Source organism: Ustilago hordei (assembly GCF_900519145.1).
Source record: "Ustilago hordei strain Uho2 genome assembly, contig: UHO2_contig_04, whole genome shotgun sequence".
In the NCBI taxonomy this organism is placed as follows: Eukaryota; Fungi; Basidiomycota; class Ustilaginomycetes; order Ustilaginales; family Ustilaginaceae; genus Ustilago; species Ustilago hordei.
In genome coordinates this window covers 1158155-1176215 of record NW_024545261.1, presented here as the reverse complement: position 1 = coordinate 1176215, position 18061 = coordinate 1158155, and the positions used below count along the sequence as shown (strand labels likewise).

General features: G+C 48.6%; 3 protein-coding genes across 3 annotated transcripts; 1 reads left to right on the top strand and 2 right to left on the bottom strand.

Moving 5' to 3' along the window:
* Positions 1-2128: 2128 nt before the first annotated feature.
* UHO2_02736 (uncharacterized protein) lies at positions 2129-2893 on the bottom strand (the record flags this gene model as incomplete). Its single annotated transcript, XM_041555524.1, has 1 exon — positions 2129-2893. The coding sequence occupies one exon, from the start codon at positions 2891-2893 to the stop codon at positions 2129-2131; it is 765 nt and encodes a 254-aa protein (XP_041411458.1).
* Positions 2894-13470: 10577 nt separating this feature from the next.
* Positions 13471-13791, top strand: UHO2_02735 (uncharacterized protein; the record flags this gene model as incomplete). Its single annotated transcript, XM_041555523.1, has 1 exon — positions 13471-13791. One exon carries the CDS (start codon positions 13471-13473, stop codon positions 13789-13791), a length of 321 nt encoding a protein of 106 aa, XP_041411457.1.
* A 576-nt stretch (positions 13792-14367) lies between these two features.
* Positions 14368-17677, bottom strand: UHO2_02734 (uncharacterized protein; the record flags this gene model as incomplete). The annotated part of the gene is made up of 4 exons (XM_041555522.1): positions 14368-15246; positions 15324-15753; positions 15840-15874; positions 16049-17677. The coding sequence occupies 4 exons, from the start codon at positions 17675-17677 to the stop codon at positions 14368-14370; spliced, it is 2973 nt and encodes a 990-aa protein (XP_041411456.1).
* Between the last annotated feature and the right edge of the window lie 384 nt (positions 17678-18061).

Genomic DNA, 18061 nt, shown 5'->3' with positions numbered 1-18061 from the left:
TACGAGAGGCTCAAGCTGATATCTAAGCTGTACAGGATAGAGACGAGGATGGTCGAGATCTTGAGGCGTCTATAGTGGTGAAGAAGGTAGCAAACCAGAAGGAAGCTAACCACAGACTCAGACAGGGTCAAGCGCCTGCTTCGCTCGTGTCACAGACTGCGCTTCCAGTCAGTCGCGAGAAAGCCCAACACGACGCCCTTGCCCTTCTTGCAGTTTTTACTTCAACCGCATTCTACTCTAAGCGAAACGTAGCCTTGAACGCGCACTTCTGGACAAGCTCCGTCTTTTGGTGAGAGAGAGAGAGAGACACCGAAATCACCCTTCTTGACGCGAACCGCGTCTGGCGTTGGCGTAGAGCCTTTTCTCCACACGTCAATCTTCTGACGTTTTTGCTTTTAAAAAAACTTTTCAATAAAGAAAGCAGGATCTAACAGACTCAACTTCGTCGGCAGAACTTGCTTCACCACCTTCAACGTGTTGGAAGTTTGTTAGATTCTTTGATCCTCACACATTAGTAGGATAACCTGCAGACAAAAGTAATGTCCGAAGCAAATAGTGTGGTCGCTTGTCACTTGGGACACAGACTTGAATGGTAGGACGTGGTTATTACGTGTGATGACGATGAACGGTATGTACAGACAGTGGATGGATGCTGGTACTAAGGAAGAACGAAGCAACTAAGTCTTGTGCTTTTATGCGTCCACCCTGTGGATGATGCAGAAACATGACATGGAGTTGAAATTTGATACACCGCTCAGGAGGCCACAGTCAGGCACTCCCATCAGTCTGGTGGTACTATGTAAAAGGCTTGAATTTTGTGAGAGGGTGGCAACTAAACAGGAGTATATATATATCTTAACACCCGACTATGCCTACCTTCGAGTCATGTCCACAGGCCATGTATCTCCTTTCATGAGCATTGTCATGTCAACATACTGTCAGCGGTCGCATGCCTGAAACCTGAAATCTGTAATAGAGTCTCATCTATTATAGATCCTGTCAAGTTATGTGACAACACTTGTGGTATTGCGATTTTCGGTGAAATATGTAGTAGAGCTGTCTCTATCACTTTTCTTGCTCAGAACTGCAGTAAGGGGTTTGCTACTGCAGGTTTCGACTGACCACTGTGGACACTCCATCCAGAGGTAGCTCAGCATGATCAATAACTGATATGAACTGGTACTGACACCAAGGTCTGGTATGAGTGATGTGATTGTTTGGTGACATTGACATGAGTGTCCAGTGTGTCGACTATTGCTTGAGGTGATCCCTGGACCACAGTGGACTACTGCCTTCGGTTCTATCTTTATCTGGACCACTGGTTTGCTATGAACTGCCTTTGGATTTCAGTGAGCAGTGATATGACACACATGCTACAATGAGAGGCAATCTACTTGATTGTGACTATGCTGGCTGAAACTAATGAGTACTTATGCTTGAAGTAATAACTAGTGTCAGGGGTCTCGCGCCTGAAACCCAGGTCGGTCTGTCGAGATTCTCGGTGACTATCAAACTGTGCGACAGCTATTGTCTTAGTATTGGTGACTATCAAGTTGCGCAGTGACAGCAGGTGGCGTTCATTGTATATACTATCGTAGGTTTCGGCTGACCTCTGTGGACACTCTGTTCAGGGGTAGCTCAGCACAATCAATATCAATGTTATGATGACACCAAGGTCTGGTGTGAGTGTTGATGATGATGAGGTTGATGACATTGGTGATAAGGTTGGTGGGTGTTGATGATAATGAGGTTGATGGTGTTGGTGATAAGGTTGGTGGCATCAACACAAGTGTCCAGTGTGTTGACTTGATGCTTGAAGTGATCCCTGGACCACAGTGGACTACTGCCTTCGGTTCTATCTATATCCGGACCGCTAACCTGCTATGGGTGCCTTCAGACATCAGGTAGTGGTGATACAACACACACACTATGATGAGGAGCAATCTTGATAGATTGCTGCTATGCTGACTAGAACTAATATATACTTATGCTGAAGTGATAACTAGTTATGGTGAGTAGAGTGGATGAGGATCCACTCGACCTATGATGATGAGAAAGCATGGTTATATACCTCTTCACAGCATTGCCAGTGATGCTGCTCCTGCTCTCTCTCCAGAGAGTACCTTCTTCATCGAGTACTGCTCAGGGGCCTCCGCTCTACATGACATGTGGTGGCACCAGGAGCATCACTTGTGAGTCTGAGAGCCAACAGCTTGTTGTATGCCTCCATCCTAGCATTGCGTGGGTTGAACTGCTCTGACAGGCACTCTGTGAAGTAGTGCCAATCATTGAACAACCTTCCTTCTCTAGCTCTATCAATATGGAGCTTGGAGGTCCACCACTCTCTTGCTGTCCCTTCTAGTTGAGCACCCATGTGGTTGATCATCCTAGTCTGCTCATACACCTGGTTGGACTTAAACCATGCTTTGGCTTCTAGAATGAAGATCTCCATGTCTTGGGGATTGAACTTTGGAAAGGGGGTGGCGATGGGCTTTGACCAGTTAAGATCTGCCATGATGCTAGAGTCCTCCTCTTGGTCCAGGGGGTAAGGGTCTGTCCTGGTCCTGCTGTAGGGGTCCAGCTTAGTCTTGACATATCTTGGCCCAGTAGGTGAAGCATACTTCTCGTAGTTGATGTCCTCCTGCTCATCCAGGTTGAATGAGACTGATTGTCTTGGTTGTGGAGCTGGAGTAGGAGTATGTGGGTCTCCTATCATAGACTCATCTCCTCCTCCTGCTTGGTCTTCTGAGTGAGAGAGGTCCATTGTCTCCTCCCTGCTCAGTTGAGCTCGTTGTAAACGTTCCTCTCGATGACCCTGTCTGGTAAGCTCTAGCTGTGCTTCCAATAGAGTGAGTAGTTTATCAAGCTTATTGTTGAGGTCTGGGTCCATCATGGTGATCATGAGGAGCTGCTTGAACAACCCACTCTAATGTCAGGGGTCTTGCGCCTGAAACCCAGGTCGGTCTGTTGAGATTCTCGGTGACTATCAAACTGTGCAACAGCTATTGTCTTGGTATCAGTGACTATCAAGTTGCGCAGTGACAGCAGGTGGCGTTCATTGTATATACTATCGTAGGTTTCAGCTGACCTCTGTGGACACTCCGTTCAGGGGTAGCTCGGCACAATCAATATCAATGTTATGATGACACCAAGGTCTGGTGTGAGTGTTGATGATGATGAGGTTGATGACGTTGGTGATAAGGTTGGTGGGTGTTGATGATAATGAGGTTGATGGTGTTGGTGATAAGGTTGGTGGCATTGGTGATAGTTCGGTGGTGTCAACATGAGTGTCCAGTGTGCTGACTAATGCTTGAAGTGATCCCCAGACTGCAGTGGACTACTGCCTTTGGTTCTATCTATATCTGGACTGCTGACCTGCTATGGGCTGCCTTCGGATGTCAGGTAGTGATGATACAACACACTCACTACAATGAGGAGCAACCTTGATAGATTGCTGCTATGCTGACTAGAACTAATATATACTTATGCTGAAGTGATAACTAGTTATGGTGTATGTAGAGTGGATGAGGATCCACTTGACCTTTGATGATGAGAAAGCATGGTTATATACCTCTTCACAGCATTGCCAGTGATGCTGCTCCTGCTCTCTCTCCAGAGAGTACCTTCTTCATCGAGTACTGCTCAGGGGCCTCTCCTGCTTGGCGCCCCTGTGCCTCTTGAGTGGTGTCGACTCCTTTGACACTGCTCCTCCTCCTCATGACCTGGTGTCGACTCCCTTGACACTGCTCCTCCTCCTCATGACCTGGTGTCGACTCCCTCAACACTGCTCCTCTTCCTCAGGACCTGCTTGCCAGTGTCCTATGACTCTTGTCTCTCGAGCCCCTGAGTGGTAACCATCTGAGCTTGGTCCTCCTCGTGGCTGTGCCTGGCCCTCCTCGCATGTGGCTCGGTTCTCCTTTGCATGTGAGTCCATAGGAGTCCATGGTCTCCATGGAGACTGCACTACAACCATGCTCTCTACTGGTATCGACTAGATCTTCGATACCTGTGCTCCTTCCATATGAACCAGTGACCCTCCTGCTTCTTGAGCATCCAGGCCCATGACAACTAGTTTATATGGTGTAGAGTGGATGAGGAACCACTCATCCCCCTATGATGAGAAGGTATGCTTATATACATCCTTTGTAGTGTCGCCTGCAACACTGCTCCGGCTCTCTCTCTCCAGAGAGTACCCTCTTCATCGAGTACTATATGTCATGGGCCTGAATGCTCAAGAAGCAGGAGGGTCACTGGTTCATATGGAAGGAGCACAGGTATCGGAGATCTAGTCGATACCAGTAGAGAGCATGGTCGTAGTGCAGTCTCCATGGAGACCATGGACTCCTATGGACTCACATGCAGAAGAGGACCAAGCTCAAGGAGCATGCAGACAGTTACCACTCAGGGGCTCGAGAGACAAGAGTCAAAGGAACTGTCACCAGTCAAAGGAGAAGGAGCAGTGTATAGGGAACCAGCAAGCAGGTCCTGAGGAGGAGGAGCAGTGTCAAAGGAGTCGACACCACTCAAGAGGCACAGGGGTGCCAAGCAAGCAGGATAGCAAGGAGGAGGAGCAGTGTTGAAGGAGTCGACACAGAGGCACAGGGGTGCCAAGCAAGCAGGATAGCTCAAGGAGGACAGGAGTGGTGCTAGAGGGGCCCCCTGTAAAGTACTTGATGAAGAAGGTACTCTCTGGAGAGTGAGAGCAGGAGCAGCGTCACTGGCAATGCTGTGAAGAGGTATATAACCATACTTTCTCATCATCAAAGGTCAAGTGGATCCTCATCCACTCTACATACACCATAACTAGTTATCACTTCAGCATAAGTATATATTAGTTCTAGTCAGCATAGCAGCAATCTATCAAGGTTGCTCCTCATTGTAGTGAGTGTGTTGTATCATCACTACCTGACATCCGAAGGCAGCCCATAGCAGGTCAGCAGTCCAGATATAGATAGAACCAAAGGCAGTAGTCCACTGCAGTCTGGGGATCACTTCAAGCATTAGTCAGCACACTGGACACTCATGTTGACACCACCGAACTATCACCAATGCCACCAACCTTATCACCAACACCATCAACTTCATCATCATCAACACTCACACCAGACCTTGGTGTCATCATAACCTACATATTGATATTGATCATGCCAAGCTACCCCTGATTGGAGTGTCCACAGAGGTCAGCTGAAACCTATGATAGTATATACAACAAACACCACCTGCTGTCATTGTGCAACTTGATAGTCACTGAACAACTAGCTCATCAAGACCAATACCGAGACAATAGCTGTCGCACAGTTTGATAGTCACTGAGTATCTCGACAGACCGACCTGGGTTTCAGGCGCGAGACCCCTGACACTATACAGGGATCCCTGTAGCACCACTCCTGTCCTTCTTGAGCTGTGTGTCGACTCCTTCGACACTGCTCCTCGTCCTCATGACCTGCTGGCCAGTGTCCTTGACACAGCTCTTCTTCCTTCGACCAGCGACGGTTCTCCAGGTCCTGATCTTGTGACCCCTGAGTGGTAACCAACTGCATGCTCCTGAGTTTGGTCCCTTCCTTGGCAGTGCTTGGTCCCCCTCATATGTGAATCTGTCATACAATCATCCTTGCCACTGATCTTGGTGGAATCTGCCACATGGTCTCTTCAACTACCAATCTCGGTGGGATTCGTAATATCAACTTCGCTTGCACCGATCTCAGTGAGATCTGTAATAGAGCTGTCTCTACTACTGATCTCAGTGAATTCTGCTGCAAATCCTACGATCTGCCCGATTTCTTGATTCCTGCACTCCCTTCATATGAGTTGATGGATCTTCCTGCTTCCTGCGCATCCTGGCCCATGACACATACCCCCTGCATACCACAGTACAGTCCCTGTGCATAAGTTTGTGGACAATCGGGTAATTTCCTGATTTAGTCAGTTACCCCACATTTGGGTCATCGTTGTCATTGAGCAATAGCACTACCATCACACTAATCAAGAACACTTCAAACACTGATATGGTCTGTGGCAATGAGCTCTCTCCAAGCAAGCATGCTTCAATCATTGCAATGCATGATACTGGGCTGCCAATTCAACAAATCACAGAGCTAAGTGGTGTTTCCAAAACAGCAGTTCACAAGGCCATCCATAACTTTAAGGAGCATTGTACCTTCAAAACAAAAGCACAATCCAGCTGTCTGCACTCCTGGACAGCTACCTTGGACCAATACCATCAGTGTGAGGTACTCAAAAACCCATTTCTATCATGGTGACAGCTGTCAGCATCGCTTGGTGGCATTCCAGTTATGCAGCTCCAGAAAGCAGCATACCAGGCCAGTATTAACTGCCAGATTGCACTCTGAAAGCCATTTCTGACAGCCAAAAACTGGCATAAACATCTAGAATGGGCCAAGGCTAACAGCACCACTGATTGGAGGGATGTGCTGTTCACAGATGAGGCAGCTGTCAAGGTTGGCTACTGGCCTGGATGCACATGGGTTAGTTGCCAGAAAAACACTTGAGAAGACATCAACAACATGGTTCCAATGTTCCATTCCAGCCATTTCAGCATCCAGGTATGGGCCAGCATTGCATACAACCTTAAAACCCTGTTGATTGTGTGCCCATTGGCTCCAAGAAAGAAGCAGCTGGGGTTGGCTAATCAATGGGATCCCACCAAGAACCTCACAGCTGTCAGATATTGCGATTGGATCATCGACAGGCCACTCTGGGATGCTGTAACTGCTGTTAGTGCATACCCTGATGGCCTGTCGGTTGTTGAAGACAGCAGCAGCTGTCATCAGGCTGCTATCTGCAAGCAACAGCAGGCTGAATACCACATTAAGATGCAGGAACACTCACTGGCTTCACTGGACCTTAACCCTATTGAGAACATATGGTATGTGTTCAAAAACTTGCTTAGTAAGTGCTTGCCAGTACCGAAAACCCAGGATGAACTTGCCAGAGCTGCAGAGGAGGTGTGGAACACCCAGATCATGCTCGAACATATCAATCCTGTGATCAAGTCAATGGAGCATTGCATGGAGCAAGTGCTTACTAAGCATGGAGGTCTGCTCAAGTATTAGTCAGCTCCGAGACTCACTGCAATCAAAAGCTCTTCTTCCAAGCTTGCTCACTGTGTGTTTTGCTCAGCCTGACACTTATGAGAGATCACTACTCCAAGCAGATGGAAGGTATGCTATTGGATGGTTGATTTATTGTCTATTGGACCCTGTCCCCAAACTTTGGACAGGGACTGTACCAGTCCAAGAGCATAGACTGCATATGTTCCCATGAGCTTTGCACCTATCTCATCTTCCTTGGCACTTGAGTAAAAACGCATGACTGCTTAGTCATTTCCCAACATTTCTGCAAACCTTGCTCAGCATCGCCACCCATCAACTCCCACCAATGTCCAACACCACCCACCAATGACTCCTATCTCATTCAACAAGCATGTAGTCATACACAGCACCTCACCTTCACATACTGACTGCAAAAGCATATATACTCTTGACATTACTGTACTTAGTTCTCATGAAATACAACAATTTGACCACTTGCTATCTTGACCTGACCATGTTCCTCAACAGATTAAGAGTCTGAATGCCCTACCAATTGAACTTTGCTCCGCTTCACCACACTGTCCAACCCATATCCTCGCCCACCCCTGCTGCCCGAAGAAAGGTGTCACAGGGTCAGCAGATCAGCATATGAAGTGTGAGCCAAATTGATCTACAGCAATCATTGGGAATTGACAATCTAATTGGGTTGGTAGCACATATGGCTTGCAAGATCAACTGAGTTCTGGGATCCTGATTAATCTCACAAGGATCAATCAGAATCAGCCTGATCAGCATGTCTCAGCAAGTTGGCTGTCACAAGCAAGCATCAGGAGATCCAGGAAGGAGGATACCAGCAATAGAAGGGGAAGCATATGGAGATAACCACATGCAGGAGTGGGGACCAAGCTCAGCATCATGCAGATGGTTACCACTCAAGGGGTACATGTGTACAGTCACAGGGGACCAAGCACAGGGGCAACCACATGATCAAGGGGGCTTGGCAACAGGGCTTGACAGGTGGTTAAGGGATTCACAAGATAAGGTCAAGGAGGTAGTCGCCAGTGAAGAGAGAAGTGTCAGAGGTCATGCACCTGAAACCTGAGATCTGTAGTAGGACCGCTTCTATTACAGATCCTGTCAAGATATGTGATTGTATATGTAGTATTATGATTCTTGTCGAGTTATGCCATAGTGATGTCCTTATGACTTTACTTGCTCAAATCTGTGATTGGGGTTGTGCTATTGCAGATTTCGACTGACCACTGTGGACACTCTGTCCAGAGGTAACTTGGCACAAACAATAACAATATGAACTGTACTGACACCAAGGTCTGGTGTGAGTATGAATGCTTGGTGGCATCAACATGAGTGTCCAGTGTGTTGACTATTGCTTGAGGTGATCCCTGGACCACAGTGGACTACTGCCTTCAGTTCTATCTTGAATCTGGACCACTGGTTTGCTATGAACCACCTTCAGACATCAGTGAGCAGTGATACAACACATGTGCTACAATGAGAGGCAATCTACTTGATTGTGACTAAGCTGACTGAAACTAATATGTACTTATGCTTGAAGTATTAACTAGTTGATATGGTATAGAGTGGATGGTGATCCACTCACTTGTTGTGATGAGGAGCATGGTTATATACCATGCCTGCAGCATCACCCACAACACTGCCCCTCCTCCTCCTCCCTCCTATCTGTCCTTCTTTGAACTAGGTGTCGATTCCCTCAACACTGCTCTTCCTCCTCATAACCTGTTTGCCAGTGTCCTTGTCACAGCTCTTCTTCCTCCCACTGGCGACAGTTCTCCTGGTCTTCATCTTGTGACCCCCTGAGTGGTAAACAGCTGCATGCTTCTGAGCTCGGTCCCCTTCTTGGCAATGCTTGGTCCTCCTTTGCATGTGAAGTTCACCATACAACCATCTTTGCCACTGATCTCTGCAGAATCTGCCATACAATCATGCTTACTGCAGATTCTGGCAGGATTCATGATATCAACTTTGCTTGCACCAATCTAGGTGAGATCTGTAATAGAGCTGTCTCTACTACAGATCTCAGTGAACTCTGCTGCAAATCCTACGATCTGCCCGATTCCTTGATTCCTGCGCTCCCTTCATATGAATCGACAGATCTTCCTGCTTCCAGCGCATTCAGACCCGTGACAAGAAGGAGCTGTGTCAAGCAGACCGGGGATTGTCTACGAGGAGGAGGGGCTGTGTCAAAGGGGTCGACACACATCACCAGGCAAAGAAGAGGATGGAGGCAAAGGGGCAGTATCACAAAAACCAATATGCTGTGCAAGCAGTAGAGGCACAGCATCAAAGGAAGCAACACCAGCAGGAGAGAGAGTGTTGAGAGGAGGCAAAGGCCTCTCAGGAGAAGTAGGAAAGGTGTCACAGGTGACACCAAGCAAATGCATAAATACTCTCATTCTACTATAGCATATGAGTGGATCCTCATCCACTCTATACTTTACATACTCTTTACTTGACTCATAGTTACGTATCATTGCAATAGCAGGGCTTTGCAATGACACCTCATATGTGTGTGTTGTATCACTGTTAGGTGTCAACTGTAGGTGGTGTTCCTCAACACCTGCAGTCCAGTTCCTTACTGTAGGCAGTGTTGCTCAACATCTGCAGTCCAGTCAGTTATTGTAGGCAGTGTCCAACACCTGCAGTCCAGTAACTCCTGTCCTCTGTAGGCAATAGGCATATCACAGTCCAGATGACACTAGAGAGCATTAGCAACAGTACTACAAACACTCATACTGTAAGGAGAGTATACTACTCTCCCTCCAAAGAATAAACAGATGTGCCATGCAACCTCTGAATGGAGGGTTCAAGGTGGTCAGCCAAGACCTACCAGTACAAAGCTGTCTGGTTACTTTTAGTCAAAACATACTGAGTAGATCTTACTCAATTGATCTCACCAAAACCAATCAGAAACACCCAACCTGGTTTCAGGCACACGACTGCTTACAAAAGGGCCCGTCTCTGCCAAATCCATCGAACCAACATGCCCCCATGCATCTGCGACTCCGACGCTGAAAGCAGCAATCTATCTGATGGGCGCGAAGAAAGGCCCCCCGCTGCACCATGCAAGCAAATGCTGATTGGTACAGAAACCCCCGTACGCTACGACTCTGACAACAATGACAACGATGTGTCAGAGGTCATGCACCTGAAACCTGATATCTGTAGTAGAACCGCTTCTATTACAGATCCCATCGAGATATATGGTAAAGTCCCATGTATTATTATTTTGATTGAGATCTGCTGTAGAAGGCCTCTATGACTTTTCTCACTCGAATATGTGATAGATTGGTCACTATCACAGATTTCAACTGACTGCTGTGGACACTCTGTCCAGAGGTAGCTCAGCACAATCAATAACAATGGATGGGTTGCTATGACACCAAGGTCTGGTGTGAGTAATGCTTGTTGTCACTGACATGAGTGTCCAGTGTGTCAACTGAGTGCTTGAAGTGATCCCCAGACTGCAGTGGACAACTGCCTTCAGTTCTAGTGATAGAGAGAGCCAGATCACTGGATGAACTGCCTTCAGATGTCAATCAATGTCAATGAGTGGTGATACAACACACACACTATGATAGGAGCAATGTCTTATGATTGCTACTGCTTGACTAAATACTAATGTATACTTATGTGAAAGCTATAACTAGTAGTGTATGGTGTAGAGTGGATGGGGATCCACTCCCTTGCTATGATGAGGGGCATGGTTATATACCTGTCTTGCAGTGTCGCCTGTGACACTGCTCCCTTTCCTCATGCCTCCTTTGCTCTCCAACCACCTTGTGATGCTACTTGTTGGCACCTCCTCCCTTGTCTCCTGTGGGTGGATGGGCCCCTTGCTGTCTCTTCTCCATCAGGGGTTAGTCCCACTTCATCTGAGTGACAATGCATGCTCCTACTTATCTTGCCCACTGGTCTACCTTAAGTTCATCACCTGGTTGGACCCCTCCTTCATCCAGTGGCAACCTCTCCTTGTTTGTTGTCATTCTCTTGCCCTATTGGTGATAGAGGCCTCTCCCAAACCAATTCCTGTGAGATCTTATGTCACGAGCATGATATTACTAGTCCTACCAACCCTCATAGGAGGACCCATGTTCCTACCAATCTTGACAAGTTATGCCATAGAGTCATTACTACTACCGACTTCAGTGAACTCTGCCATAAGCTCCCATCTAGCCCAATCCCACGATTTCTGTGCTCCTCTTCATATGAAACCAGTGTCATGGGCCTGAATGCTCAAGAAGCAGGAGGGTCACTGGTTCATATGGAAGGGGCACAGGTATTGGAGATCTAGTTGATACCAGTAGAGAGCATGGTCATAGTGCAGTCTCCATGGAGACCATGGACTCCTACAGACTCACATGCAAAGGAGGACTGGGCCCATATGCGAGGAGGGCCAGACACAGCCATGAAGAGGACCAAGCTCAAGGAGCAGGCACAGCCACAAGGAGGACCGAGCTCAAAGAAGCATACAGATGGTTACCACTCAGGGGCTCGAGAGACAAGAGCCAAAGGAACCATCACCAGTCAAAGGAGAAGGAGCAGTGTATAGGAAACTGGCAAGCAGGTCCTGGGGAGGAGGAGCAGTGTCAAAGGAGTCGACACCACTCAGGAGGCACAGGGGTGCCAAGCAAGCAGGATAGCAAGGAGGAGGAGCAGTGTCAAAGGAGTCAACACAGCTCAAGAGGCACAGAGGTGCAGATAGCTCAAGGAGGACAGGAGTGGTGCTAGAGAGGTCCCCTGTTCAGTACTTGATGAAGAAGGTACTCTCTGGAGAGAGAGCAGGAGCAGCATTGCTGGCAATGCTGTGAAGAGGTATATAACCATACTTTGTCATCATCAAAGGTTGAGTGGATCCTCATCCACTCTACACACACCATAACTAGTTATCACTTCAGCATAAGTATATATTAGGTCCAGTCAGCATAGTAGCAATCTATCAAGGTTGCTCCTCCTTGTAGTGTGTGTGTTGTATCACCACTACCTGACATCTGAAGGCAGTTCATAGCAAACCAGCAGTCCAGATTAAGAAAGAACTGAAGGCAGTAGTCCACTGTGGTCTGGGGATCACTCCAAGCATCAGTCAACACACTGGACACTTGTGTTGATGCCACCAACCTTATCACCAACACCATCAACCTCATTATCATCAACACTCACACCAGACCTTGGTGTCATCATAACCTACATATTGATATTGATCATGCTGAGCTACCCCTGAATGGAGTGTCCACAGAGGTCAGCCAAAACCTATGATAGTATATACAACAAATGCCACCTGCTGTCATTGTGCAACTTGATAGTTGCCAAACAACTAGCTCATCGAGACCAATACTGAGACAATAGCTGTCACACAGTTTGATAGTCACCAAGTATCTTGACAGACCGACCTGGGTTTCAGGCGCGAGACCCCTGACAACCAGTTCTTCCTGCACATCCATCTTGTCCCATGACAGCATCTCTCGAACCGATCCTCGTGAGGTCTGTCGTACGAGCATGGTATTACCTTTCCCACTGAACTCTGTGGTAACAACCTCATTCCTACTGATCCTGGTGAGTTCTTCCATAGAGCCATTTCTACTACTGATCTCAGTGAACTCTTCCTTAAGCTCTTGCTTAGCCTGATCCCATGATTTCTGCACTCCTCTTCATATGACTCCGGATCTTCTTGCTTCCTGCGCATCTGGTCCCAGGACACGATGGTGATGAAACACATGACATTAATACTATCTCCAACCTCAACCCCAAAGTGCTTAAAGGCATGCTCATCAAGCTCACCAAGTGCAACAAAGCAAAGAATGCCAACACATACAAGAAACCTTCACACTGCTCCAACTTCCACCAAAGACTATCATGCACTCACAACACCCTCAAGGGGGTGCCAAAGCTTACAACCAAGAATTGGTATGCCTGAAACCCCTGGTTCAGAGGCATCCTATCCAACTGGCCAGCAGCCATGAAGCATCTTGACAGCATTGTGGCTCCTGGAGACAAAAAGCAAGATTGTGCCCTTGATGGCAAGCTATGCACTATCCACCAAAGCAGTGCCTTACTCGCCAGAAATGACAATGTAAACTACCTTTTCACACAACCCACTAACTCAGAGCCCTGGAGCCTACACAATCTCTATGGCTGATTGAAGAAAGACCTCACAAAGATGGAAAAGATTGCCAAGTTGACCCTACTCAACAAAGTTGGGAAGATTTGCATGTTTCAGGCCAACATCTGCAAGCTCATTGCAGACATCAACAAGCACTGGGCCAAGGTGGAATCTATGGGCCATGCCCTCCCATAAATCCTCAAAGTCAAGACATTCATTGACCAGGCCAAGTACATCACCCCTTACCATCACTGTGTCATCACCCTTGATGACACCAGAATGGCATCAGATTATGAAGTGCTTTGTGCTGCACTATGCAAAAGACAGGACAGCATGACCACTCGGACAGATCATAGGGCTGGCAATGTCAAGGTAGCTCAAGTGAACCTAGCCAACAGACAAGTCCAAAATGAAGAGGCATACTGCCGAGGTAAACCCAGACCTGAATCCGACGTTGCTACCACTGCAACGCCAAGAACCACATATCCAGGTATTGCCCAAAGAAGATCCAAGAGGGGATGTCCACAACAGACCCCACCTCAAACCAGACACCCACATAGGACAGGTGCACCATCGAATCTGCTTACCATGTCTCCCTAGATCATCAGTCCACCAATTGGATTGTAGACTCAGGAGCCACCAATCATGTTACAAACAACAAATCAAATCTCATTTCCCCTACTCCTTGCACCAGTTTTGTGAAGACTGCCAGTGGGATGAGAATTCACATCATAGCAATTGGACAGGTCATGCTGAACATGAATGGCCATGAAGTATCATTAAACAATGTACTCTATGTTCTGGACTCGAATGCAAACCTGATCTCAGTAAAAGTGTTAACAAATGATGGTGCATCCAGATGATGGACTATCTGAATTACCTGAGATGCTTGACGATGCAACAAAGGCCTCGCGATAACCGGCCTGATACGAGCCGATACGCCGCACAGGCCTCCTACACAACGAAAGCAGCTCAAAAGCATTACCGAACAAGCGATGTCCGACGGGAGCGTTTCGAGAAAAAGACTGTGTAATTATGGAACAGGACGAATCAGAAAAAGGGAAAGTGAGATCTACTGAGCGATGAAAGAAGTGATGAATATATGTATACTGTAAGAAGGTTCAGATGTGCAAAGTTTTGGAGATTCGACCACATAACAACGCAGTGTCGAACAGTTCACATGGCAGGTCCGGCGCCTGCGCCACCACCAGCACCATCGTAGCTGCTTGCGGTGTTGCTAACAGCCATGTTGTATCGTGAAGGCGGTAGTTGCTGTTGCTGCTGCTGCGACTGTGGAATGACAGGACCACGTTGCGTGACGACAGGCTGCACTGCCTGAGCCTGTTGAGCTTGTTGCTGCGACCAAGCTTGCAGAGCAGCGTTTGGATCAGGAGAGTCGAGGATTTGCTGAGCAGCACTTCCATACTGGTTCAACAGCTGTTGTTGCTGCTGTGGCGACATCAAATTCCACTGCTCCATAGCCTTTTGCACTTCAGGCGAGTTGCCTGACATGTTACCAGCGTTGTCAAGAGGCAGTTGAGGAGCCTGCTGCTGTTGCTGCTGCTGGGAACTGTCTTCACCACCATACCTGGACGGCATGCCGGTCTTGGGGTTGACCTGTTCACCAGTGCTCGCGTCATAGTACAAACCAGTGTTGGGATCCACCATAATCAAACTGCCAGTTAGAGGATTGAAGAGTTGACCATTGGCGCCCGTACTGATCGCATTGCCAACAGAGCTGGCAGCTTCACCGGCGGAGTGATACTGGCTGTTCCATTCCTGCATAGCTGCAAGCTCCTTTTCTTTGTGAATGTTGTGCAGGTAGATAGCAGTGACAAGGGCAGTGGCTCCGATTGCCGCCGCACCAGCCCAGCCGATGGAAGGTAGGAAGGCGAGTCCGGCACCCTTAGCGACTGTGGAGGCCACAGCACCTTCACCTTGTCGCTTCTCCAAAGAATGGTCTCGTTCCTTGGTGTTCGTTTCGGAACGCTTGCGCAGGTTGTGTTCCGAATGATCAGCCTTGGCATCTTGAACGAGCTTAGCCATTTGGTCCTGCTCACGGCACACATATAAAAGCTGTCGTCAGTATACCCTCTTATACTAGCAGCATGTGCATCGCTCGCCATACTTACAGACTTGCTCTCGACCGAGTCGCGCTTCTGCATAGCTCCCTGTTGCTCCGTAGACACGCCTGCATCCTCCAACTCTTGCTTCGAGCATGTATGCAACGGAGGAAGATTATTTGGATCCAGGCGCGTGAGTGTCGACTTGTTCCACAGCACCTTACGGAAGTCTTGCACGATCGGTTCGCCGTAGACATCGCAGATTGATGTTGGAACCAGACCGTACTCGTTGTCAGGCGAAGTGCCGGGTCGGTTAGGATGGGCATAAGCGCCCACAGCCAACACAGTTCCGATGAGAAGACCAGCACCTAAACCAACTTTGACGAGAGTCTTTCCAATGCCTGCTTTTCGGGCAGCGGCGGAGACAGTTGGTTGCAGACGACCCGAGTCGCGTAACATAGCGATCCTTGCCTGGGCCCTCAGTGCCGGACTTTGGGCGCTGTTCAGAGTATTGTTGACACAAGAGAGTAATCGGTTAGCTTTGTCAGACCCAAGCACAGGCTGATGTCAGGCAATGGTACTCACTATAAAGCAGCTTGCTCATATGAGCGCTTGTGGAACTGTATCGACGCAAAGCAACAGCAAAACAGGCAAAATAGGATAGTATTGTGGATTAGATTCGGTCGCTTCGGAGATGACGGAAAGGACACGAGGAAATGAAGCCAAAGATGTTTGCTCGCTAAAGGCGAACAGCGTCGAAGAGAAACATAGGATCGGGAAAAGTAGGATCATACCTGATGGTGTCGAATTGAACGCTTCTTCATACGGCCAGCATTTCCGCCAGCATTTCCGCCAGCATTGCCACCAGCGGCGCCTCCAGGACCAGTTGAACTGCCTTTCATAACGTCCTTGCCGCTCATAATGATCTGGCCCGTCTTGGGGTCGCTGATATCCAGGGTGACCGAGTTGACCAGATAGCCTGTTTCGGTGTCGATGTAGAACTTGACGCCGTTGGGTCCGACCACGTAGTACATCTTGATCGTATTATCCCAGATAGGCTTGTTAGAAGAGTCGCTCTGACCGCCTTCGGCTGAGGAAGGGAACTGCCTGTCCCGCTGAGGAGCAACATCAGCGCCATTGGCCGAAGTTTGAGGGAAGCCAGCAGCAGGTCCACTATCGGCGCCTCTAGCAACGCCACCTCCAGCAGCGCCACCTCCAGCAGCGCCACCTCCAGCAGCGCCACCTCCAGCAGCGCCACCAGCAGCTTCCTGCTGACCGTTACTGCCGTCATCGGTTTCTGCACCGCCGCTACCGTCATCACGCACAGGACCATTTTTGGACCAGCCGGGAGGGGGCCTGATTTCATGGTTGCCTGAGCCTAGGAAGTGATAGTATCCCTCTCCGTCAATGATGTACCTGGTTTGAGTAGCCTGGTCGAAGTAAGGACCCAAGAATTCTGGCTGACCTCCGCCACTTCCGCCGCCTCCACCACCCTGGCTCTCACCTTGACCTTGGCCTCCTTGGGCAGTGGGACCGTCGATGGTAGCACCACCTGGAGTGCCGGCGCTAGCCTGCTGAATGGCAGCCATGTCTTGAGGGCTGTAGGCAGTGTCAGGAACAGCAGGCTTGCTGTCAAGCATCTTAGTTCCTATCACACCAGCGGCTAAACCACCAGCGGCAGTGAGGAACATAGATCCCTTTCCAAAGCTACGCTTTTTTTGCTGAGCCTCGGGGTCGCCTTTAGCCGCAGTAGCGCCTTTAGCCGCAGTAGCGCCTCGAGCACCGCCAGCTTGTTCCTCCATCATAGTTCTAGCCTGCATTTCTTGTATAATCTGGATTTGCTTAGTATTTTCGATCTGGGCGCCCTTGAGCTTTGTGAACTTACGACCAATCTTGTCGATCTTGGCGTGCAAAAGAGCGTCCGTACCGCCGGCGGCTTGAGGAGGCGGATAAGGATGGGCGTAAGGAGGATGGGCGTAAGGAGGATGGGCGTAAGGAGAGTAGGCTTGAGGGTTGCCACCAGATCCAGGATGAAAGTGGCCTCCAAGGCTCTCGGAGGTGGAAGTACCATAGTGGTTGATGATGGTGTCACCACTCTTCTTGCCGCCCTCCAAAGCGCTCTTAATGACATTGGCAGCACTCTCGCCGATTTCTAAGGTGTTTCCTGCATTGACTCGCTTCAGGAGGAGAGGAGCCGTCTTGCTGATATGGTGCTTAGAGTGGTGCTCGGATTGATATTCAGAGTGTTGATACTCTGATTTAAAGTCCTTGCTCTTCTTCGTACTCTTCTTAGCAGAAGAGTACGAAGGATAGTGAGCATGAGCAAAATTCTGGAGATAGTACTCATCTGCCAGGACATGCGACGATGAAGCGGCAGCCGAGATGGCGCCAAACACAATGGCGGAGAGGAGGGCAACCTTCATGGCTCAAGATGGTCACTCGGCTGCTGTTTGAGAAATGACGCAAACAGAAATTGTCGAGTTGCAAATGTCAAACTAAAATCAGGTCAGTTACTGTAATTAATAGCTGAAACGAAACAGAGTTGTCACACGTCAACGAGACGCGGCAAAGGTCGGCATACTTACACTCCTAAAGAAAAAGAGAAGGTTGATCGTGATTAACGCGAGGAGGACGTAGTCTAAGTGATAAAGATTGTGATGTACCTTGATCTGGCTAGCAGATGTGGTGAATTTGGTAAAAGAATCAGAGGAAAGAGGAGACGAGTTAGGACTATCGTGTTCGCAGTCCTAGGCGGTCGACTAGTCGTTGTAGGAGAGGCAAAGACGGAAAGGAGGGAGAAGGGCCGA